The sequence below is a fragment of the Chelonia mydas genome, chromosome 16, assembly GCF_015237465.2.
Source record: "Chelonia mydas isolate rCheMyd1 chromosome 16, rCheMyd1.pri.v2, whole genome shotgun sequence".
In the NCBI taxonomy this organism is placed as follows: Eukaryota; Metazoa; Chordata; order Testudines; family Cheloniidae; genus Chelonia; species Chelonia mydas.
The window spans coordinates 20,186,669-20,210,464 of record NC_057857.1 but is presented as its reverse complement, the minus strand read 5'-3'; the positions used below and the strand labels follow the sequence as shown (position 1 = coordinate 20,210,464).

At 45.0% G+C, this 23,796-nt stretch overlaps 1 protein-coding gene across 1 annotated transcript; it reads left to right on the top strand.

Annotated features, from left to right (window-relative positions):
* Positions 1-1,739: 1,739 nt before the first annotated feature.
* Positions 1,740-18,729, top strand: LOC122463130 (kelch-like protein 20). Its single transcript, XM_043530489.1, has 6 exons — positions 1,740-1,986; positions 12,906-13,049; positions 13,659-13,792; positions 14,497-14,705; positions 16,555-16,670; positions 17,661-18,729. Exons 1-6 carry the CDS (start codon positions 1,772-1,774, stop codon positions 17,725-17,727), a joined length of 885 nt encoding a protein of 294 aa, XP_043386424.1. The 5' UTR covers positions 1,740-1,771; the 3' UTR covers positions 17,728-18,729.
* The last annotated feature ends 5,067 nt before the right edge of the window (positions 18,730-23,796 follow it).

Below are 23,796 nucleotides of genomic sequence, written 5' to 3'. Positions count from 1 at the left end.
GCAGAGGAAAAATAGTAATTGTCTTCCCACCTTCAGCTGCATAGAGCAGGCTCCTGACTTGCCCTCTTTGCAGATTATATGGGCGCATACTGCCATGCCCAGACTCTGGGGGAGTCTCTTACCGTGCTGCATGAATATGGACTGAAATCATCCAAGAGATGTCAGTGGAGCTGCGATGGACTTGCACAAGCTAATGGAAGGGTTTCTTGAGGATCTGGGTAAGTTTAGGATCACCTGCCCCTCCACATGGTTCTCTATTCCTGTCAAGGTTCCTTCCCCACTCTGAACTCTAGGGTGCAGATGTGGGGACCTGCATGAAAACCTCCTAAGCTTACTTTTACCAGCTTAGGATAAAACTTCCCCAAGGTACAAAATTATTTTACCCTTGGATTTCCACTGCCACCACCAAACTTTATCTGGTTTACTGGGAAACGTGGTTTGGACACGTCTTTCCCCCCCCAAATCCTCCCAACCCTTGCACCCCACTTCCTGGGAAAGGTTTGGTAAAAATCCTCACCAATTTGCATAGGTGACCACAGACCCAAACCCTTGGATCTTAGAACAATGAAAAAGCATTCAGTTTTCTTACAAGAAGACTTTTAATAGAAGTAAAGGAATCATCTCTGTAAAATCAGGATGGTAAATATCTTACGGGGTAATTAAATTCAAAACATAGAGAATCCCTCTAGGCAAAACCTTAAGTTACAAAAAAGACACACAGACAGGAATAGTCATTCTATTCAGCACAACTCTTCTCTCAGCCATTTAAAGAAATCATAATCTAACACATAGCTAGCTAGATTACTTACTAAGTTCTAAGACTCCATTCCTGTTCTGTCCCTGGCAAAAGCATCATACAGACACAGACCCTTTGTTTTTCTCCCTCCTCCCAGCTTTTGAAAGTATCTTGTCTCCTCATTGGTCATTTTGGTCAGGTGCCAGTGAGGTTACCTTTAGCTTCTTAACCCTTTACAGGTAAGAGGATTTTTCCTCTGGCCAGGAGGGATTTTAAAGGGGTTTACCCTTCCCTTTATATTTATGACAATTCCCTGCTACAATGTTTTTCCCCTTCAAACTAGTGATGCTTTCTGGCATTCGGTCTCTGATCCTTTCAACATGTTTTGACTGTCGCTGGTGGTGAGCTCAGGAACAGCAATAATACTCCCAGACCATCAGCTCTTGCAAATGGGCTGTGAGAACATATCAAACAACCCCAGATTTAGTAATGCCAATCGCTAAATACACGCTTGGCAAGGTCTTTAATGTGTGTTTAACAGACGCCTTTATATCTGAGCAGAAGCACTTCACGAGATAGGTTTCCCTCATTAGATTTGAATACAGGCTATTAAGGATTATGGCCCATTCAGGTCACCTTCTGGCACTGAGAGTTACTGCATATTTGATTATGATTCCTATTGCTGGTCCTTTGGTCTTGGATAACCCTGTGTAAACGTTAGGACAGCTCACTTTCTGGTTCATGAGCTGGTTCTACGCCAGGGAGGGCGCAAGTGCAGTAAATGGATGATTAAACAATCTGACCCCTTTAATGGGGAAAGGGACGAATCTCCCCTTACTGCTTTATGCAAGTGAGCTGCATGAGTTCTGAGTTGGCCAAACATGAATCTCTGTTGGCCTGATTATAGGGGTAACACCTAGGGCTCAGGTGGCTGGTGGTTTGCCATATTCACAGTTGGTCTCTGCAGAGCTGCCTTTGGATCTGCTTAGGCTTACAAGCCCTAATGAATTTTGTGGCTTGCTGTCAGTTGAGTGTATGAACCCCTTACTAGGCAGGAGCCCCCCGCAACATCCCCCGATCACAGGGTTAAGTAACAATTATGGGCTAAAGGGGCCCTTGCTGAGCATGCTCAGACTGGAGGAGAGATTTAAAAGCCAGCCAGGCAGCTCAGTCTGGAGCTGGCAAGCCAGGGAGCAGGATGTGCCCTGGGAGCTCTCATGGAAGACTGGAGCGGAGCCAGTATGGAGCCGGTGAGTGAAGGGAGCCACAGCACCTAAGGGATGAGACACGGCCCAGAAGTCCAAAGGCAATGTTCCCCAGGGTCGGGCGGTGTCAGATGGGAGGCGGACTGGAGTAGGAAGTGACCCAGGGAAGCTGAACACCACATGAAGATAGGTGAGCAGCCGAGTCAGCTTCACAGGACCCTGGGTTGGAACCCAGTGGAGTAGGGAGGGCCCACTTTCACCTGGTTCCCCTGTTCCTTGGACTGCTGCTGCCCTGGACTACTGCCACTAGGTGGAACAGTCGCTATAGTGAACCATGACCACTAGGCGAGAGCCCCTTGCAACCCCCTCGGTCACAAGTGCCTAGTGGATCAGGGTCCACAGCACCAAACTGCCACAGCACTTGATAAGAGAGACTACTGTGACCCTACCAGTCCTACCTGTGCGTCACTGATATCCCTGCAAGCAGCATTTCCTATTGCCAGTCCCTCACTTCAGTGCTGCCAGCCAGCCAGCCCACGTTGTTTTCCTTTTGACTCTTAGTGGTTTAATTGAATTAATTACAATTTAAAACTACTTTAGAGCAGACGATTTCTTGCAGCGAGAGGGCATTGGCTCCCAAACATGGCTCTGATCGGGGTAAATTTCCTTAAACTCTACTAGCAAAGTTCTCTCTCAGGGATAGCAGAGGCAGTGGGGAGGGAGGCTAGATGCAATTAACACACAGTACAGAGGAGATGGGGGGGAGATCCTAAAGTACCTGAGCCAAACCAGGTAGGCAGTGCTCCCCACTGAGGAGCTGCTGGCGACAAGAACTGCATGGGAATGTCCCTAACACAAGGAGTGGAGGTGGAGCCTGGATGAAATGAATGTCTGCTTTAAGCCATATCTGAAAGATGGCACCCCCAGTAACTCGGCGCCCCTTCATGTGCAGGCCCACTGGGGTCAGCACGGGCTCAGAGCAGAGCGACCAACACAATTTCCTGCCCGTAAAATGTAAAACTCGTAACGTAAATGGCTCCTTCCCTGCTGCTTGGACCCAAGCAGTGATCAGGGCTTCAGAAATCCATGAGTGTAGCTCAGCTGAATCAGAATGTGATGTTCCTGTCCCGTTTAGGAGGCAATGGGAAGCCCACAAGCTGAGTGTTTCCCTATTGGAATGCACTGGTGACCTCAAACCTCCTACTAACCGTTTAACTACTCTCTCCATTTCGCAATATATCATGTTCTCTAAAGCTTTGGCTGATCTGTTCTGATGCCAATCATACAGTCCAGTGATAACTTGCTTTGCACGTGTCTGCTTCTAAACAGCCTGATGTAGCTCGTCTGGAAATTCCCCTAGATTTTTAGGGCTTTTAGCTTCTGGAATCCATTTGCTGGAATTCAAATCGATGACCCTCATAAACAGAAGGTTGAAGCACCAAGTATCGTGTTCTGTAGTAGCTGAGTAGAGATAATTCCATGCCATTTAATTTTATCTTCATTTTTGTCCTTTAAGAGGTTTTGGATATATTCACTGCGGTTTTACACTTCTTGGGATATAAAGCTAGAGTGACCAGATGTCCCGTTTTTAAAGGGACAGTCCTGTTTTGTTGGACTTTTTCTTATATAGGCACCTATTACCTCCCACCCCCTGTGCCAGTTTTTCACAGTTGCTATCCGGTCACCCTAAAAAGCCCGTCATCTGTACTGACGTATCTTAGCTCTTAGGGCAATGAGTCAAACTGATGGTATCTAATAACTTGTCACCATTGGGTATTGAACCCCACCATGACTTTCCTCTAGAATTAGGGTTACCAAATAGCAACCATCAAAAAACGGGACGGGGGTGAGGGGTAATAGGTGCCTATATAAGAAAAAGTCCCCAAAACTGGACTGTCCCTTTAAAAACGGGACATCTGGTCACCCTATCTAGAATCTTATCTCAGCCCTACTTAGGGCAGCAGGAATGTTCTTTCTCTGTCTTTGAAGTGGAGATAATATTCTGCAGTTGCACAATGCATATCATCAGAGGGCTTCAAAGCATACTACAAACTTTACTTAAGCCTTCCAGATATGTTGTGCACCCCATTTTACAGGTGGTAGGAAACTGAGGCTCGGAGAGGATAAATGACTTCTCCAAATCCATAAAAGGAGGCAGTGGTAGTGCTGGGATTAGAACCCAGGAGTCTCCATTCCTAGCCCTGTGACCTAACCACACTCACTCAATTTCCATAGCAGCCATCAGAAAATTTTTTCTTTGGGACTAAGTGCAGCCAAAGGGCAAAATACAACCCCCCAGCAGGGTGAAAGTCCATCACAAGTGAGTTTTAATAGGAAACTTACTCTGAACAATGCATCACAGTGGGTAGAGCAAATGTCGCATCTAATTTGCTGCATTGGTAAAGTCTTCATCCTGCTTCTGAGAGTTTTTCCATTGATGGGAAGAGGGTCAGACTCTGTTGTGACATCTTGTGGAGATTCTGCTCAGTAATTCATAAGCTACATGCCACCTACAGTAGCTACTGTGGGGAGGGGTTGGGGAAGAGAAGAACATGAGTGTCCCAATATAGTGTCCTGTCTATAAAGATACTAACAGCGCGTGAAGAAGTGGGTTCACGCTAGGCTTGGTCAGGAATTTTTTAATGCAACTTTTTAAATCAAAAATGCCAGTTTGTTGAAACTCAAATTTTTCACAGGAAATAGTCAGATTTGATTAATTTCTCAACTTGGAAATTTTTACATTTTTTTCTCTTTAAATTGTCAAATCGTCTTGTTTCAATATTTTCAAAACGAAAAATTCCAGTTTTCTGGTTCAAAATGAGTTTTTTAATTTTGAAATGTAACCTAGTTACAGTAAAACAAAATATAAAAATTGGTCAAAATCCAAACAAAACTTTTTGATTATTTTGAACCAAATTGTATTTTTTTTTTTAATTTTTGATTTGTGAAAAATTTTGAGATTGACTTCTTGACCCAATTTGGGATCAGAAATTTTTTTGAAATATATTGAAAAATGTTGTGGGATGGGAGAATCATTTCCCACCCAGTTGCTGTTGATACCAATCACTCACACAATGAGCTATGCAGATAAACTGGATCCTGGATCAGAACCATCTCTAATCTTAGTTTTGACTGATAAAATTGCGCAAAACCATAACTTGGCATCCTCTGCTAGTGCGAGTGATATACGGGAGTAACTCCACCAGAGTCAGTGTGGTTACATTGGTGTGAGCCCAATCATGTTGGGGGTTGCAGTGAAGTACAATCCAATGTCTGTGGGTGCGGGAAGTGATGAGGTCTTCTGTATTAGCACTTCAAAAATGCTCCTAGTTCAGAGTGATTTGTGAATGTGCTTCTTGAAAAACAGTAAGGAAAGAATATATTTCAGTCTTGGTACATAGAAAATTAGGTGACTTAGCAAATTTTCGTCCTTTAACATTCATTCAGTTCCAAGGATTCTTGAGTCTCCTGTACTGAGCGACTCGGTGTATGCAAATGTTTGCACAATTTCATTCTTTACTGGTTTGCATTTTGTATGTGTTTCACCCTGGGTTGGGCAGCAAATGTGTCTTGAGGGTTATTCCTTTAAACAGTGTCTCTTTTTGCATGTTATAGTCTTGGAATCAAGAATTCCCAAAGTTCTAGCACCCTGACAGTGGATGTTTAACAGGGCATGTTTGCAAGTGTTACCTCAGTGGTCACATCACCGGTCACTTCTAGTCTGATCATCCTTCGAGGTGCTGAAAGCCCTCAACTCAGACCATTGATGTCAAGCTGAAATAAGCCAATTTAAGCCATTCTGTCTTTCATTTTATGCAATGTATTAAGCCTCGTTCAGTTCTCCCCTGCACCTGACTTGCTTAAAGGAGAGAAGAAATAATTGCAGAGCTTGGTTAAGAACTAAATTAATGGCAAATGAGGAAAGTAGTTGGGATGGATACTGTTGCTGCTTGATAGGTATTTGCTCACCATGACTTTGGGCATCTATCTTCCTGGGATAGGAGGACATCTGGTTTTGTTGCAAAGGGGAACAATGGATTGAATGGAATTTCAGTGCAGTCACATGCTCTATGGTCTGAAGCATGCAAAGTATTCCTATTTTTGGCTTGTGGATTGACATACAAGTCTCTAGGCTCCATCTGGACTAGATGTGGTCAGCCCAACCCTCTTCTTTGTGCTAGGAGCTCCTTCAGTGCACAGGGATGGGTGTGTATGAAGACAAAGGGTGAGTACTGTAGATTGTATGAAAGGCTAATGTGGGAGAGGAGCACCCAATTTGTATATTATTAATTTGACTTCAATACTTGTCTTTAAAGCAGCCATAACCCTTCTGCCCCCGTCCCCAATAATCTTCTTCTCTTCCGACCCCACTTACTACAGTTCTGCCCATTCAAAGGCACTGGTGTTTTAGCGATAGTAGAATAAACTCATCTGGAGTAAATCTGAAGCCACTCACACTGTTTGAAAGTTTGTCTTGGGTTTGAATTTTGTTGGGTTCCTATTTCTGCTTAGGATTAGAGGGGAAAAAATCAATGGAAAAACAGGGTGAAAAATTAACTGAAGACTGAGGCTGAGTGACCAACTAGAGAACAGTTGTGAAGAAGTGAGCAGGTAACCAATGTAGTCTATATAGTGTATATAAGGCCTTCACTCATACAAACCTAGTTTTGGTGTTGGGGAAGATTCTTCTCTCCCTTATTACAAAAATTAGGCTTCCTTTTTGGTTAAAAAAAAAGTTTTTTAAAAAAATCAAACTACTTTTTGGAAAGGGAGGACGAGAGATTCGTTTACAAGACTGAAAAAGACATGTTAAAGTCCTGTGGAACAACAGAGAATGGGAACCTTTTTATAGGCCTCCATTAAAATGCTATAGAATGGTTGAAAGTGAATGTTCTCCCTGCTTTAGAATTCTCTAGGAAGGATCTTGGTTTCTATACCATTCTATACGTTTTTGAACAGACTTAACAGGTTTTTAACAGATCCCTGTTAAATTTCCATAAATTATTAAACCATATTAGTTTCATCCTTACTAAATACCATAGTTAGTTTTCTATAAAGGGTAAAAAGGAACTCAAACTCTTAAGTAATTTTGCAATCCTGAAAAGAGCTTTAGGTTCAGAAAACCTCAAACTTGACAAAGCTCACCCCTCAGTAACATTTGTGATGCAGGCTTCGTTGTCCAGGTCAGGGATTTTCATGGACTTCTGTTTGCTCGGTCCGTGAGAGGGCACCTGACTCCAAAACTCCCCATGTGCAAATGAAGCCAGTGAAATAAAAAATAAACCCAAATCTATAGTCCTAAGAGAAGTTCTCTCCCACCTGGATCCTGTATTTTGCAAGGCTCTTTAAGGCCTCTCTGGGTCATTAGTGTTTGTGCTTAAAGCTGTATCAGGATGGGTGATGCAGCAGCTGTTTTTAAGGTCTCCTAATGCTATTTTAGCTCTCCTGTATTGTGTGCTTGCCCAGCACTAAAGTTTCCCCCAGGATGTGATAGTGCCCTGTCCCAGTTGCAGAGCTATTGTGGGATAATGTTGTGACTGGGGAATTTGCATTGCCTCCGGGAGCAGCTTGAATTGCAAAGGAAACTGGTTACCCAGGACACTCAGTCTGGAGCTTACAAAGCAAGCTGGCAAGTGGAGCTCATTTTTCCTGGTAAGCAGAAGTTTGTCCTGTCTCTGTTTCTGTTGAATTTGTCAGAGATGCGTTGGGTTGGCCACAGTGTTTTGGGAAGGCATTAAAAATACAAAGGTAGAAGAGGCATGGAGTAGAGACAGAGCTGAGCATGTAGGGTGAGGTATCCGTGTCAGGCTAGGGAGTACAGCGTTTCTGAGTGGAAAAGGACACTGTATTCTAAGAGCCTGATCCAGCTCCCACCAGAGTCAATGGTGCTGAATTGAGTCCTAAGTTCTAGAAGAAAAGGTAGTCTAGGGACATGGGGTGTTAGAAGGAAAGGGGTTTCTATCTTAGTGTGTCTATATCCCTAGCTCTACGAATATAGCACTAGGGACTAATGTGGTTCATAATCTGCATTGTATATTATCATACTTGGTACTAAATATTATTACTGCTTTTCATGTCCAAAGTTCTCCATAGCCACGAAAAACTTCCGAACTGTCAGGACAGTTAAGCACTGGAACAAACTGCCTAGGGAAGTTGTGAAATCTCTGTCACTGGTGGTTTTTAAGAAGAAGTTAGACAAACACCTGTCAGGAATGGTCTAGTTATTACATAGTCCTGCCTGGAGTGCAGAGGATTGGATAAGATGACCGCTCAAGATCCCTTCTAGTCCGACACTTCTATGATTCTATGACCTAACTAGTACTCTCCCTGCCCTTCTGGAGGAGTTGGGTGTGTGTTTTCCTGGGGAAACTGAGGCACAGAGTGTTGCTTTATCTAAGGCCACAGAATGGGTTTCTGGTGCCTGCAGGGCTGAACCCCAACATTGTCTCCATTTGGATTGTGAGCTCATAAGGGAAGGGACCTGATGCAGCCATTTGCACTGTCAGGCACCCAGTATAGTTCTGGGCATGTAAAAATAAACATCATCTCAACTGTGGGTGCATTCAGAGGGGATCTGGCTTTGGAGCTCCCCAAATTCTGGGGTGATTTTGGATCCAGAGCTCAACTGTGGCTCTAAAGCTCAGATAGGTCAGTCCTGTGTCTAACTTCTGTAAGCACTGAATGTGTTACCTATAGGTCTTCATGCTGCTTACCTAACTGCGAGGCAACACTTGTGTGCAATTAGTGTGCCCCGTGGAGTTGGTTTGCAGGTGAGTTTGCCTATTTAGGAACTTCAGGAGTGCGCTTGTGATATTGCCTCCATGTTGCTTGAACTGTTGTGTTTTTCTTGATTGATGTAACAAATAATCCCCCAATAGGTGGGTAAATGTCCAGATCTCTGCAGACAGAGGAACTGTAACATCTCTTGGGGAGATATTTTAATCCTAAATGAAGGACCATAAAGAACAGGGTTTCAGGAAGATACTCTCTCCCCATCTAGCTAATTCTTCTGCTCTACGAGTTGTCTGTGTCCCAGGTTCTAGAATGGAGAGATGGCTCATAGCGCAAAAGGGTGTGAAAAGTTTATTAATATAACGTTTCCCCTTGGCTTTCTGAGAAGAGGCAAAGTGTGTGCAGCAGCTATATTGTTTCAATGAAGGTTCACTTTAAAGTGGAGATTGCCTAGTTCTAAATATTATTTACATCTGGGTTGGAATGGCAGCACCTAATAGCTCAAGCTTAAAAACATTCATAATTGTTAGAGGAGTTTCTCTTTGTACCTTGGCAAGCTGGCAATCAGCATGAAAAGTGTCCATTAAATTCTGTCGCTAAAAATAAGCAGCTAATCGAAAAATCTTTTCCCATTTAAACAAAAAAAAAATTCTGAAAACCTCTACTCCTCCTTGCAGAAGTTCCAACCCCCTGCCAAACTACATACTGACCAAATGAAAGTAGCATTCAAAACCATTTCCATTAAAAAAAAATATTGGCACTGTAACTTACGTATTTATAAAACATTAATAATCAAACTCACAACTGCATTTTCCTGGTTGCAATTGGTTCCAGTTATGCTCAGTGTGGTGGTTGCAGTACTCAGTGGTGAAATAATTTATTTTAAATTGCCTTGCGATTGTAGTAATCGTTCCAATCAGTCACTGCAATAGTAATTTAATAACCCAAGCAAAGATGCTGCTTCAGGCCTGTCAATAAACAGCTGCTGATGGCCCATCAGAAAATGCTGTAGATGTAAAAATTCAATAAACTGACGACGCTTCCTACCTGTCCTTGAATTGTCCCTGGCTGTACAGATGGGAGCCAGAATAACAGTCAGCAAAACGCACCCCAAAGCCCCAGATCAAAGCAGTATTATTGCCTCTATGCTTTTCCCCAGCTGAGGCATCAGTAAATGTTTAATTTGGGAAAGAGAATTTTAGTGTTTGGAGTTTTTATGGGATGGTTTATTTTCCTGGGTGATAATATACCCATCCCTATGACACCTATGAATGACAGTAACACCTCTGGGAGCCAGTGAGGTCTCTTTGATGATGCTAAGTTTTAAAGCTGTGCACGGGGAGCCTAGATACCATGGCGATGGGCATGTTCTAAATGCAGAAAGCTAGGTGACCAAGAAGTCAAGCTGTGCATTCAGAAATGGAGAACAGTAGCACCTGCCGCTGTACCCGTGGCTCTTTCTCAAAGCTGAAAGATGATGCTAGGGATCTACAGCTCCTATTGCTCCCACGTTGAGCTCTTAGAATGTGGCGATTCTGTTGATCTAAATAGTCTGGCTGAGCTACTCGGTTAGAAACCTGAGGAAGAGCAGAAATGAGTGCTGAAGGGTAAAATAACTGTGTTCTAAGTATGATACAAGTGGTGTTGGCTTCTGAGGATTAGATAGTTTTGAAATCTCCCATGCAAATCCAGGATTCAGACTAATGGAGTATGCAACTCGCGTGCTTTTTATAACAATAACATCTTGCTTTTCAGCTTGCAAAAGTGAAAAGCCTTTAGTGTTAATGGAAAGACTTTGATCCCATTAAGATAAATGGAAACGAGAGGGAACTTTAATCTGTGAAATGGACAAAAGTCAGGCCAGTCTGGAGCCTGAACAATCTCGATTCCGACAAGTTAACTAAAGGCCTGAGACATGTGGTGGTTCTTAGGATTAGGGGAGGTGGAAACAATGTCTCCTAGAATGCTGCTCCTGCAAAATGGGGTTTTGATGTAATATTTGAAAGCCCTTTTGCCTCAGGCAGGAAGGTGTTAGCTGCTTTATGTAATTGCCCTGGAACTCTAAAGCCTTTACTCTGTTTCGCTTTATTTCTGTGACTGAGTTAGCATCCGCTAACGACAGATGGGTAGGCTCATTAATATGCTGCAGTGTTGGAGCAATCCCTTTGCACCTCGGGTATGTCTACACTGCACCTTTTTATCTATTTGTATTACAATAGTGCTTAGAGCACTCAGCTGAGATTGGGCGCCCACATGTATGCACATAGTAATAGACAGTCCGTGCTCCAAAGAATTGACAATTGAAATAGACAAGACACAGTGGGGGGGGGGGGGGGGAGGAGAAAGGGCTATTGCCATTTACCCATGGGGAGCTGAGCTACAGAGAAACTAAGCAACTTCCCAAAGTCACACAGGGAGTACAGATCATTAAAAATCAATAAATTTTCCCCTGCAGTGCTTGCAGCCCAAACTTTGCAGTATGTTGCTAGTGGATAAGAACCAGTAAGTGGAATGGACTAGAAAGCGACATGTCTGAAGCTGTTCGCTACATTTAAAACAGTGGTGATAAGTAAACTAGGCCGTGAAAAATGATTTCACTTGTAGTCAGCAAAGGTGTAAGGTCCTTACTTAAAACTGTAACACTGCCTCTCTAAACAATTCTGAACACAATTCTCCAGCTGGGTTGGGAGACAGTGGAAGGAGATGGCTTAATTAACTGAATTTGTACAAAATTTGTCTTTCTCTTGCTATCTTTAGAATTATTTTTAATGGAAATTGAAGACTTTTTTAAAAAAGTCTTCATCATTAATAAAAAAAATGCTGACATATGAAAGACAAGTGAGTTTGAGATTTGTAATATGCAAAGGAGATATTTCTTCTGTTTAACGAGTGGCTAGAGCTGAGCTGACAACATGCTTTTATAACCACATCCCTCGCATTTAACTACACTTTGCATACAGGGTTCTTGGGAATAGAGAATCTCCCCTATATCTTTGGTGGCTGCAGTTACTGCTTGAGTTTAATGACAGCTTTGACAACCAGTTACTGCTTGGTAAAGACTACTTTAAGCCCTCTGCTCATTCCATAAGTGCTACATTCAGCTTCTGAAACATTGCTAAATATAAGTAGAATTGAGAGAGTGCTAGCATGTTAGAAATGTGTTAAGTTGTCTTTCCAAGGCTGCAAAACCCTAAGGTGAGTTTATTCCTGATGAGCTGTCTCCTTTCCGAGATATCAGTTTGCCAAAAAACCAGCCCACCTAGTGATATACAGCGAGAGCTTTCCACTTCTTATGTTAATTTCCACAACATACCAAACATCCCACTTTGCACCCTAATTTCCTCCTCATTGCCTTAAATTAGATCCATACCATATGCTATTAAATCTATATTCCATGTACGTATCTTCTTTTAAATACAGGATCATTTCTTAAATTAAGAATTTTTAAATTAATAAAACTGAGCTTTGTTGATAAAATAATAATACTACCTAGCTCTTATAAAGGGCTTTTCATCAGCAGATCTCAAAGCAGTTTACAAAGGAAATCAGTATCATATCCCCCATTTTACAGATGGGGAAACTGAGGCGCAGAAAGGTTAAGTAATATGCCCGGGCCTGACCACTAGGAAACACTACCTGCATTATAGGTGCACTGTTAGGGAGAGTGATATACCCAGTATGTTAAAACAAACATTATATTCCCTGTGGAAAGCATAGCTGTATGCATAGCAGAGAGATGGACACCTACTGACTGGCTGCTCCATGTATACTTGTGACCACCTCCTAATCAGCACAGTACCCAAGCCCTTCACAAGCTGTACTGAATTCCTCATTCTCACCAACTCAGTTTTTCGGATGTAAAACTGAGGCACAGAGAGATGAAGGGACTTGCCCAAGGTGTCACAGGGAGTCTGTGGCAGAGCTGGGAATTGAACTCGCATCTTCTGACTCCCAGTCTAGGACCTTAATCCCAAGGCCATCCTTCCTCTTGAATTCCCATTCTGTGCAGTCACCTACACAGTGCTCAGAATAGTCAGTGCAAGGGACTCACTCCCACCTGAAAATGGAGTGCAAACTCAGCCACTAATTAGTGTCTAATGTGTCGCTTCTAACCCCACATTTCCTTGCATGGAATGTGAGAAGTTTGCCACCTTGTCACCTTTAAAAAAAAAAAAAAAAAAAAAAAAAAAAAAACCAAAACCAAAACTTTCTTCTTCTTCTCCCTGCACAAGGTATGACCCCATGACACAGGAATGGAGATGTGGCGTGGCCCGCCTGAGCGAAGGCAAACGAGACATGGGCGTAGCAGAGCTGGGCGGCTATCTGTACTGTGTAGGAGGCCGTGATGGGATGGTACACCTCAGCACTGTGGAAAAGTATCGGAACCCGTGTGCGGATGGACATAACTTTCATGGACTGTGCTCTCTAGGACTGCCAATGTCTGAGTTCATAGTGAACAACTGGGATTGTTACAGCCACTGAGGTTGCCATCTTGGCTAGAGAGCTTTTGTTTAATATGGAGAGAGGTGTCAATGTTGACTCGATGTCCTCCACAGCCATGAGGCACCCAGTCTCCGCCAATCAGGGGAGCTGGGACCTGGAGGATTCTGGTTTGTAATTCACAAGATGGCCAGCGGTCTGCTCTCCTGTCTGGGTGCTGGTCGGAACCTGTTCTGTAGGCAGAGGGCTTCGGTCTCCTGGGCTCTTCAATCTGACACCTTTCGCCAGCACTAAATTCTCCTGTTTTGATTTGTGAAAGGGCACAGATCCCCCAGCCAAAGGACAGAGGAGGGCAAACAGGGCTTGTCTGATAAGGATTGTGAGTGGAAACGTGTGTATCCTGTTCTCAGGGGGCCTTGTATAGAGACAGGCTGAATTCCAGACACCCTGCTTGTAACTTAGCCCAGAAAGAAGCTCTCATGTGCCGTACCTGGGACAGTCTGGTGCATTCTCCCGCACTCCTGACTGCCTCCCCCTGGCTTTAGGTATGATCCTCGTGGGAACAGGTGGTGCAAGATGGCACCCATGACCTGCCACCGTACGGGCTTAGGGGTGGCAGTGCTAGACGGCTACCTCTATGCTATCGGGGGCTCGGATGGCCAGTCTCCACTGTATTCAGGTAACAGAGTTAAGCTGGCACAGCAATGAGCCCGTCTCAGAGGAGTGTATGATTCCCATTGATGCCCACACCAATATATTCGGCCTTGGGGCTCTATGGCAATTTAGTCTCTCTCCACTGCTCTGCCTCCCTGCCCTTCCCTCCAAAAGCAGAGGGAGCCCTCCGCCACCTGGAGAGAATGAGGAAGCTGGCCCAAGCAAGCAGAGCCCCCGGCGCCACCCCCACCTTCCCTCCAGTGACATCTCCAGCATGGAGTCAGAGATGGTTCCATGTTGCCCATGCTCAGACCTGGCCACCCTTTGCTGCTCCCCAATTATGAATCCTTTCCACTGTTCAATCCGCTTAACGGAGGCCCAGGCGGGCAGCCTCCTAGCTGTCTGATCCCTGGGGGAGCTGGGGGGGGGTGGATTTTTTTTTTTTAACTTGTGTGTCAGTAACAAAGCTTAGCAGCTGGGTGCTTTTAATCTTCAAAGCATTTTGCAGCCATTATTGACTCAGTCCTCTCAGTGTCCCTGTGAGGTAAGCGAGTTTTATTTTCCCTATTAGATAGTGGGGAAACTGGGGCACAGAGTGATTGAGAGATTGGCCCAAGCTCCCAGAAGTAAATCTAAGATTTACCAAAGGACACAAGGGCCAGAGTTGGGATTAGAACCCAGGATCTTGTGGCTGTTTCCTGGGCATCTTTCTTCTGGTTTCTCTCCCAGCGGAACGTTACAATCCGGAGGAGGATGCATGGTCTTCTTGCCCTCCCTTGGGCACCTACAGAGAGAATTTTGGCTGTGCTGTGCTTCAAGGGAAAATCTACGCTGTCGGTGGCCACAATGACTTCACGGAGCTCTGCAGTGCTGAGTGGTTTGATCCAGTCACCAATGAATGGTCACCGATGATGCCCATGAAATCAAAGAGGAATAAGGTATTGCATGTGAACAGTCTTTTACACTCCTCAAGCTTCCATCCAAGGATCCTGTAGTGCTTTGCGATGGGGGTCTAGTTCATTATTACTCCCACATCACAGGTGGGGTGTGGATATCACTGTGCTGGGACAGTATAGGAACCTAAGCGCAACAGATGGAGAAACCAAGGCACAGAGCAGGGAACTGACTTGCTCAAGACCACACAGAAAGTCAGAACCAGAACCCTGTTTCCAGCCCATTAGATTGGTCCAGTTTTGTGCCGGTGGTCTTGGGTTAACGTTACAATGTTACCCAACTCCGATGCCCTTCCTCCTCCATCCACCCTGCCAGACATACCCTCCTCCTCAGGAAAAGGCTGGAGAAACAGACAGGGTGTGCAGCATGACCTCCAGATCTGGGCTGGAGGAATGAATTCGAGTCGGTTGCCCCTCACCAAGAGCACCTTCTCCTCTCCCATTGAATCTGGAGACATGACAGCTCAGGTAACCTGGACCCAAATAATTCAGGGTGCAGATAAACCTCCAAGTCCTCAAATTTCATTCGGAGATCAATCATCAGCCAGTTTGGGACACAGAGGGCAGGTAGAGTGTGTTCCCAATGGGAACCACAACTGAACAGTTGGATATGGAGTTCAGTGCCCAGGAAGAAGCAACAAAAAATACCATGAGTTTAATAATTTATAAACTTCTTTTGTATTAGTTACCTCATCCAAATGAGGTTACCTTTAGGTTTTCTTCCTGCTGGGGAAAGGATATTTGTTCTGGTGTATTTTCTCTTCTGCCCTTCCCCTGCTGAAGGCAAACATATGCAATGATGAAGTAAAACAAACTCTGATTGATGTATTTTAGCGAAGGTGAGCGGCCTTGTCGTTCTGAAAATTAGACACGGCATCACCCTCATGAGCACGTTCTGAGCCTTGTCTGCTCGTTGCGTGTTAATTGTGTTTGAAAGTGCCACCTGCAGAGAAGCATATTATCTGCGCAATTACAGAGCTACACCACAGCTGGAATTTGATTATTAAAAAAAAAAAAAAACTCTGAAAAGTGAGGGATGGGATGGGAAGAGGAATCTCTGCATCCAGGGTCATCACTGTGTGCTCAGAAGATGGGCTGGGCAGGCATTCAGTGGTACTGTCTGGTGGCTTCTCATCAGCTTCTGCAGAATTTAAGCTTCCCTTTTCAAAACCAAGAGGGTCTGCCCACCTGTCTGTGAAGAAGCAGGGCTGCTTTGCTGAGGCTGCAAATAGATATGATCGCGCTAAGAGATGGAAGAACTGCCCTATTCCGCTCAATGGAGCCGAATGCCAGTAGTTCTGATGTTAACTATTTCACTGCAGATCATCTTAATAGAGATGTCAGATTACACGGGCACTGCGGGCGGCTCTCAAGTAGATTCTGCCTCTTTTCCTCCATCCCAGTCCCTGCCCTTGTTACTTCTGCTCCTTTTTCCATGAGCTGAGTGGTTTGGGATATTAAACTCCATTCGCTCCTAGCAAATGCCAAGCCTATTTTTGTTTTCCTTTTCAAATTGCCAAGCCTGCTTTTGGATGATTTCTTTTCTTTCTGGGCAGAGAGGCTCGAATATACCAACAGAGCCGGAGAGCACTGCTGTGCTGAGTCTGGGCATAGCACTGACCAGCGGAATGCACAAGATCAACAGCTGTAAGAGTCTCTACAGATGGAAACAGCCCAGTTTTCAGGGTCTCATCCCCTCCCTTTCCATTTATTTTTGCCCACAGTGTGGAAAATATTCTAGAGCTCTTCAGCACCATGAGACCAGATTAGTTTTAAGCCCCTCCTGGCTTGTTCCTTTCACCCTCAGTTCTGAAACCTGGGAATTTGTGTTTAGGTGAAAGCTGCTGCAGCCAATGGATACCTACTGGCCACCAGGGGTGGGGGGGTGTTTGATGGTGTCACTCGCGTGACCCCCGTGGAAGCATTTGACCTGGATGCCAACAAGTGGAGGTAAATCGATGCTGCATTGATTATTTAAATCAGCCTTTGCTGCTCAATTAACTGCCCTCGCACTCACTCAATTGTATTTACAGCCTGGGTTTGTTAATATAAATCATTCCAGAAGCCCTGTGGGTTAATGACCCTCCAATCCACAGATTAGAAAATTAACTACAGCCTGTAGATGGCCTAACACTAGCTCCAAATAAAGAAACTCACTCTCTGGAGCTGACTGGATCCACACTGGATTTTAAAATAATCCCATGTTGCACATGGGTCATTCATGTTAGTGATCATGAAAGACCCGTAATACAAGAATCCTGGAGTCTTTTCTGTCCAGAACAAGTGCAGCGTGGGTGGTGGCAGCGCAGCGTTCCCCTAGCACATCATCCTGCCTCAGCCTGGTTCCAGGTGGACCCTTGCAGGCGTTGGAGGAAACTTCACGCTCCGGGTGCCATCGCTCTTTGGGCCTTTCTGGGGATCCACTCACTGGAACAGCCTGGCACAGTGCACCAGCTTTTGGATGCTACTTGTAAGGGCCAAATATGAACTCTCATAAACATGATCTGCATGGGAACATGGCCTTGCCACCAGTGGCCGTTTAAAACGGGGTGAGATTGAAGCACCATCCTGACTCACTCCATTACAATGATGCGATCTATTTTAGAACAGACGTACAATCACCTTGACACCACGTTGCCTGTGATAAGAGTTTTCAACACAGTGATAACACACAGCTGAAAAGTATGTTTCAGGTGAGGGACTTTATAACCAATTCGGGAATATCAGACAGGAGCCACTTATTCCAGTAGTTGCCCAGAACAAATAATGGCAAGGAGAGAATGCTAAGTTATCTCTGAAGGCCCAGGTCCTCAGCTGCTGTGAACAGTCATGGCTCCATTGACCTGAGCTGAGGTTTGTCACTTTTCGCAGGTTGCGGATTTGGCCCATAGTTTCTTGAATAGAGACTCTGTAATATCCTACAGCCTCTTCTTGTTGCAGACCCTTTGGAAATACCAAGACCAGTCATCCTGGTGGAGGTGTGGCTGTGCTGAAAATGACCATCTAGGAGCTGAGAACTTTCCAACCATCCTGTACTGCACTGAACACTAATGATGAAGTATGGTTTTGTGGGGTGGTAGTGTAAGCTGGAGAGGAGGAAAGAGCAGCAGCAGCAGAGTGGATAAGATGGGATGGTGCCTTCAATGAGTTACTTAATCCTTTTTTGCTTAGGGGAATTCCATAAGGCATGGGGACTGTAAATGGAGGCTCAAGATGACCCTGTGCTCTAAAGAGTCCATGCTTTGATCATCATGCGAGGATGACCACAGTTTCTTTTGCAATGTATCTCCTCATGTATGGAGTGTAGCTGTTTGGCTGGAAGAAGAGCCATGTGGTTAAAGCTCTGGACTTGGTCCTCAAGTTCTGGGCTTGGTTCCCAGCTCTGCCACAAATTTGTGTGATCTCGGTCAAGTTACTTCATTTCTCTTCAGCATCTGGTATGTTGAACCCCTGATCTTGGCATGGGCCTCTTGGTGCTGCTGTGATACAGCTAATAAATAATACCGACTGGAGCTCTTCAAGAGCCGCCCCCGCCCACTCTCCTGTTTAATTTTTAGCAAGGAAAAATGCCCCCTCATGCTTTTTATACAAACAACTATATAACATGCTTGGCTTTATTATGGTACAATGCTATTCTGATTCAGCGGAGAGCCAGATTTTTTTAAAAGCAGGGAGATGTTTCAGGAACAAAAAACCTAATGTATCACTACCACTGTTTGCTAATATCTATCCATCTCTCTATACGGGTCCCTGCCGGGTGGGGGCTGCTGGATAATGTGTAGCGGGGGGAAGCTAACCTTGCGGTATTGGCATAGCATGGAACTGGTGCTGGGACAGCAGTAGAGGTTATTTTCCCTGCAGAAAATCTCTACCTGCTTCACAGTCACTTTCGCGAACGTGATTAACCTGACTGAATGCCCCGGGCTGCTGTCCAGGCATCGAGTATGACTTTGAGGAAACAAATCTTCCTCTCTCAGGAGAAATATGAGCGTCCTGTCCCCCATTCTCCTTCATCAACAGCCTGCAGCTAAATGGTGCTTTGGAAATTCATGTTGAAAGACACATGCCTAGGGAGGCGGAAAAGGACTCCTTGGATGGCTGCTGCACTCATTAGTTAGCTGAAGTTGGAAGCCCTGCTGCGCCCAGCTAAGGAACTGTTCCAGAGGCCTTTCCTTCTAGCAAAGCCTTGGCATTAAGCTCAGAGTTAGTGACAAGCTTTGTACCGCTATTAGCGCCAAGAGCTCATCTGGCTTCCCCCCCACCCCCCCATCCCCCCCGCCGCCAATCCCTTTGCATGATGATGGCATGTCCCTCTCTTGTCAAACACGATGGTCAAATACTTAGCTTTCCTACTTCAGAGGGCTCCTCCCTTCTGAGAGGGGAAAAGACAATATGGTATCTGGGTAAGCTTCACCGTAAACCCCCACAGGAATTAATTACACCGTAATTAGTGAGGTTAACGAAACCATCCCTATATGAATCGTTATTCAGTTCCAAAGAACTGAGCCATGCTCGAAATCTGAATTTTTCCAACAGCATTAATTAGCTCCCCAGAAAATTACTTTCACTCGTTCCCTGCTGCCTCTGACTCATCCTCACCGTTGCCTCCCACAGGTTTATCTATTTCTCTTCCCGTACATAGAAAAGAAAAAAACCTGTCCCCGCCACACTGCATGAGGCATAACCAAGCTGGACAGCCAGGGTGAGGGAATGACCTACTTGTTTGAACTAGAGGGAGGCAGTTTCTTTATTATCACAACCACGCTCTTCGCCTTCAGAATGTTTTACAAAACTAACTAATCTTTGACCCTTCTCAGAAAGCTGCATGCAAGCACCACAGAATGTGATTCATAAACATTCCGTGGACAAGCAATGTTTAACGGTAACCCTTTGACCTGGGCTTCCATTGTGCCGTATCCCGATTATATTTCAAATTTAAACATAGCTAGGAAATCCATCTCCATGTCTTCCTGAGAAGCCAGGTGTGCAGGGCTGCATTTGGCTTCCCAGTTTCTTTAAGGACCGATATGATGATCGAATGGGAAAGGGTCAGGATCTGTCCTGAACACTGGATGAATCCTGCTGGCTGCTATGTGGATCTGCGCTGGGCTGCAGTCGTAAATGAGTGAGGTTCGTTTCTGGAAAGCTGCTCACCTCCTGATGCCAATGTGAACCCCAGCTCCGGAAGCAGACCTGGAACCTCCAGTGAGGTGGCAGCAAGATTGTGATCATGCACCACTATGAGCTATACAGGCGGTCCCTGGTATATGTCTCCCCCTTATCCATCGTTTCGCGTATCCATTGCTCATCAGTAGGGGAACATGTTCCGATTCACACTGGTCCTGATCCACACATCCCTTGCTTCGCCTTTTGCATGGCTTTTCTTTGGGTGCTTCCCCCGGCCTGCAGAAGGCGCTGGGAGGGAGGGGAGGAGCGGAGACGGGGTGTGGTCAGAGGAGGGGGCAGAACTGGGTGGGAAAAGGCAGGCTGGGAATGGAGGAGGGGGGGCAGGCTATTATTTCTTATGGGGAAAAATTCCCTGGTATCCATCGCCCTTTTCAGGAACGCAACCCTCACGAATACTGGGCACCCCCTGTGGTAACTAAACCACAGAGACATTTTAGAGAGCTCAACCAGAGGGCAGACCCAGAGAATTAAGCCCTATGTTGGGCTAAGTCTAGTGCAGGGATGGAGGGGAGAAGACAATGCAACTCCCCCATCAGGGGGTGGGGGCGAAGCAGCTTCAGCGACTGCTTTGTCTTTGTGCCTCAGCTGCACTAGCCCCTCGGGGCGCTCTGGCAGCTAGGATGTAGGAATGCCCCAGCCGTTCCCCTCGGACACATTGCCTGCGTTGGGGGGTGGCATACAATTAGCTACGCTGGCTCTACTCCGGATGGGGAGGCCCTTGTGCACCCCACAGTGCACTCCATCTCCCCTGTGTCAGTGTGATGCCTGAGCAGCCGGTTTGCATGGAGTGAACCTGGTGTAGTAGTCAAAATCTGGCTCTTGAGAGTTCAGATAACATTAGCCTCGCCATCTCTATGCTCTGCACTAGCCTGGCGGACAGCTGTTGGGCTTCTTCAGCTTCTGCTGATCTCAGTGGCTGCTGAGGGTGTTGGCACCTTGCAGCCGGAGCTCAGCATCTCTCAGGACGGGGCCCAGTGTTTGCTGAGCTAGGCTCAGGAAACAGTGCCTAGCCCAGGGGAGAGGGCTAATAGCACGTGGTCCTGATGCTTTACTTGGCTATTTATGTACTTCTGACATGTAGCTCTGGGAGCATCAGTTCACAAGGAGCAGATTTCCTCAAGCCTGCTGCTGGGTTGGAGGGAAGCATATCCTCCTCTATAGTAGATTCAGAGGCATGCTGAGAAGGGGTTAGTTACCTCTGGGGTGTTGACTCAGGAGGGGCGACTGCTCCTGCAGTAGAGAAGGCAGAGCAAGTTCTTCCAGCCGGCTGCAAAATGGCTCATGATGCTCCCAGGTCCTGGGGACTCTTAATACCAGAGGGGGTTTCATCTGAAGTGCAATTGTGAGGCTTCATTACAGAGCAAGGAACTATGCAAGCAAGAACCCTGGTTTCATTGCAGTAGCCCTAGCTGCTCCTCCACTAACCCCTTTAGTGTGGGCTTGAACACATAATGGAGCCCACAGCCTCAGAATACTAGCAGGCAAGGCTCATGCCATTGCTATGGTGGACAGCAGGCAAATCCCATAAATGGCTCTGAGCGATTCACCCAATTTACAGTGATCCGTTTTAAAAATTATTGTCCTACAGTGACTAAAGAATGCTGGCTGCATGCAATACAGCTCCCGTCGCTGGTGGCTGGCTGCACCTGCACACACATGATAGTGGGTTTCCAAAACCTAGGCCTCTACTTGGGCAGCTAAGCCACAGAACAGTCAAGGAAATGATTAGCCGCTGAGCAGCCCTGTCATCTTCAGCCTACAAGAGGACAATAGTGCCCTCACACATCAGCTCTATGGGACACATTGTCCTTCTGGGTCCCACTGTACCAAGCTGAAAGGGAATGGCCGCTAGGTTCCCAAGAGCAGATATCTTGTTTGGTGTGATTTTTGAGGTAGAAAACCAATCTATTCAGGCTCGAGAGAATTTCTACTCATTTTCATCCAAAAAAGCCATGAGCCTCAATGTTTGTAGCTCTTAAAACAAAACCAGCTTGGTTCTTATGTGGACTGAAAATATTTGTGGCTGTATATTGTACTCTGGTTGCACTCTGAAGATTTTTATGAACTACACTGCAACCCAAGGGTCTGTATTAATATCTTGCATGTCAGAGTGCTTTACTTAATGATGTTCACAGACTCTTTCTAAAGGTGGTGTAAGTATTCTACACCTGAAAGTGAATCAAAGTGAAGCTGAAATATTTTAAATTAGCAATGTTATTTCCTTCGCTCACTCCAAATGGGACTGCCGATTCACTCAACTGTTTCCAGAGATGTGGCTTCAAATCCCAGTGCAGCTCACAAGTCAGTATGAGTGAGCAAAGTGGTTCTATGTTAGTCCACGTTGCAAAACCATTATTCAATTTGGCAGAATTGTCTGTCTTTAGGCAGTAGAAGCCTCGGACTAAAAATTGTAGACACCTGTCAGAGCAGCGTAGGTAACATTCGACCTATCTCTGGCTCTAGCTGCTCTCGCTTTTATGAGTACTAACTTTATACAGTAATTATGTTTTATGTATATTTATATAAAAAGATTCTAACCACACTTTAATTATGAGAGTAACAAGCTCAAAAGACAATAACTTTTTTGATAGTGGTATTACAAGCAAACAAGTGGATTTATTGCAAGACTGTCAATGTGGGTAAAGTTAAATTACCATCCTTTTGGTTAAACAAACCCAGTAAGAAATTAAGAGTGCTGTTAATGTCACTCCCCCTCCAGGACAGCCTGTCACTTCCTGTTAAACGAGTACCAGTTCCACCCAAGGACATCTTATAGGATGAACAAAATGTAGAGAGCAGGGAAGATGCTTGGATTCTACTTTGCCATTGGCTTGTCCAGTTTTGTTGGACAAGCCTCTATGCCTCAGTTCCCTAATCTGTATCAATATAGAGGTATCTGAGATCCACTGAAAGGTACTTTACACATGCAGGGTATTGCTAAAACTAGCAGTAAGCTATAATGTCTGGGAAGGAAGCAGAACATGAGTTTAATTAGGTCTGGTCCTCCCTAGCAAGAGATCAGAAAAACCAAGCTAATACATTAGGAAAAAGCCTTTGACCTTGATCCTACCTTGAATATTTAACTGCTCTAGGTCTGGGAACAGCTGATGTAGAGAACCTGCATCCAAAGCTTGCTCTTTTGCATCAGCCATATATCTAACTGGGTCATTCTTTTTTAGCACGAACACGATCCTTACCTGAAGCTAAAAATAAAACTATAGAGCCAGTTAGTTATTACATTAATAATGAGGAGCTGAAGGAGAAGGAAATGAGGTTGGCACAGCAAATACATTTGAAATCATTTTAGGAAACACTGATTCTGTAAAGCTGCATCTACAGGAGACAGGTAACATTGCTGGAGCACAGCACCGCTTGGACACCTGTCTCAAATTCATTTAGCTGAAAGTTCCTAAGAAGAGAAACAACGTTTCATTTGATATTTATACACCAGTTGTACTGTTCTGGGCTTAGAATCCACACCAACCAAAAGTAAATAGTGTCCATGTATCCAAAGCTTGCAACTTGATAGCAGAAGTGGTTTGTTCCAGTTTCCTGAACTGATCAACCAACTGTGCAACGTTTACCTACAAAGGGCCAGATGCGGTTTGACTGAAGTCAAAAGAAGAATTAGAAAACCAGTGCGTAATTTAATGGGAAATGGGTGTAAAGCTTTCAAGACTAAAGGAAACACATTGCACCACTGTGCGCTTATTGGGGTCTGCGTGAATAAGCCCTGGGCTACAACACTGTTGCACCTGGGCCATGTTAGAACAGTGTTTGGTCTTAATTGTGCAGATGGGACTGAACTATTTCATTGCCATATTAACAGAACGGTTCTCCTGTTGTCCTGGCTACATTTACACAAAGGTTCTGTACACCTGTCAACTCC

What these genes read in the sequence shown, in the direction of transcription:
- LOC122463130 (XM_043530489.1), top strand. Translation starts at nt 1,772, where the DNA reads ATGAACCCCTTACTAGGCAGGAGCCCCCCGCAACATCCCCCGATCACA. An exon ending in CACCTCAGCACTGTGGAAAA is followed by an intron (nt 13,050 to 13,658) that starts GTATCGGAACCC and finishes CCCTGGCTTTAG; the next exon opens with GTATGATCCTCGTGGGAACA. An exon ending in TGAAATCAAAGAGGAATAAG is followed by an intron (nt 14,706 to 16,554) that starts GTATTGCATGTG and finishes ATTTGTGTTTAG; the next exon opens with GTGAAAGCTGCTGCAGCCAA.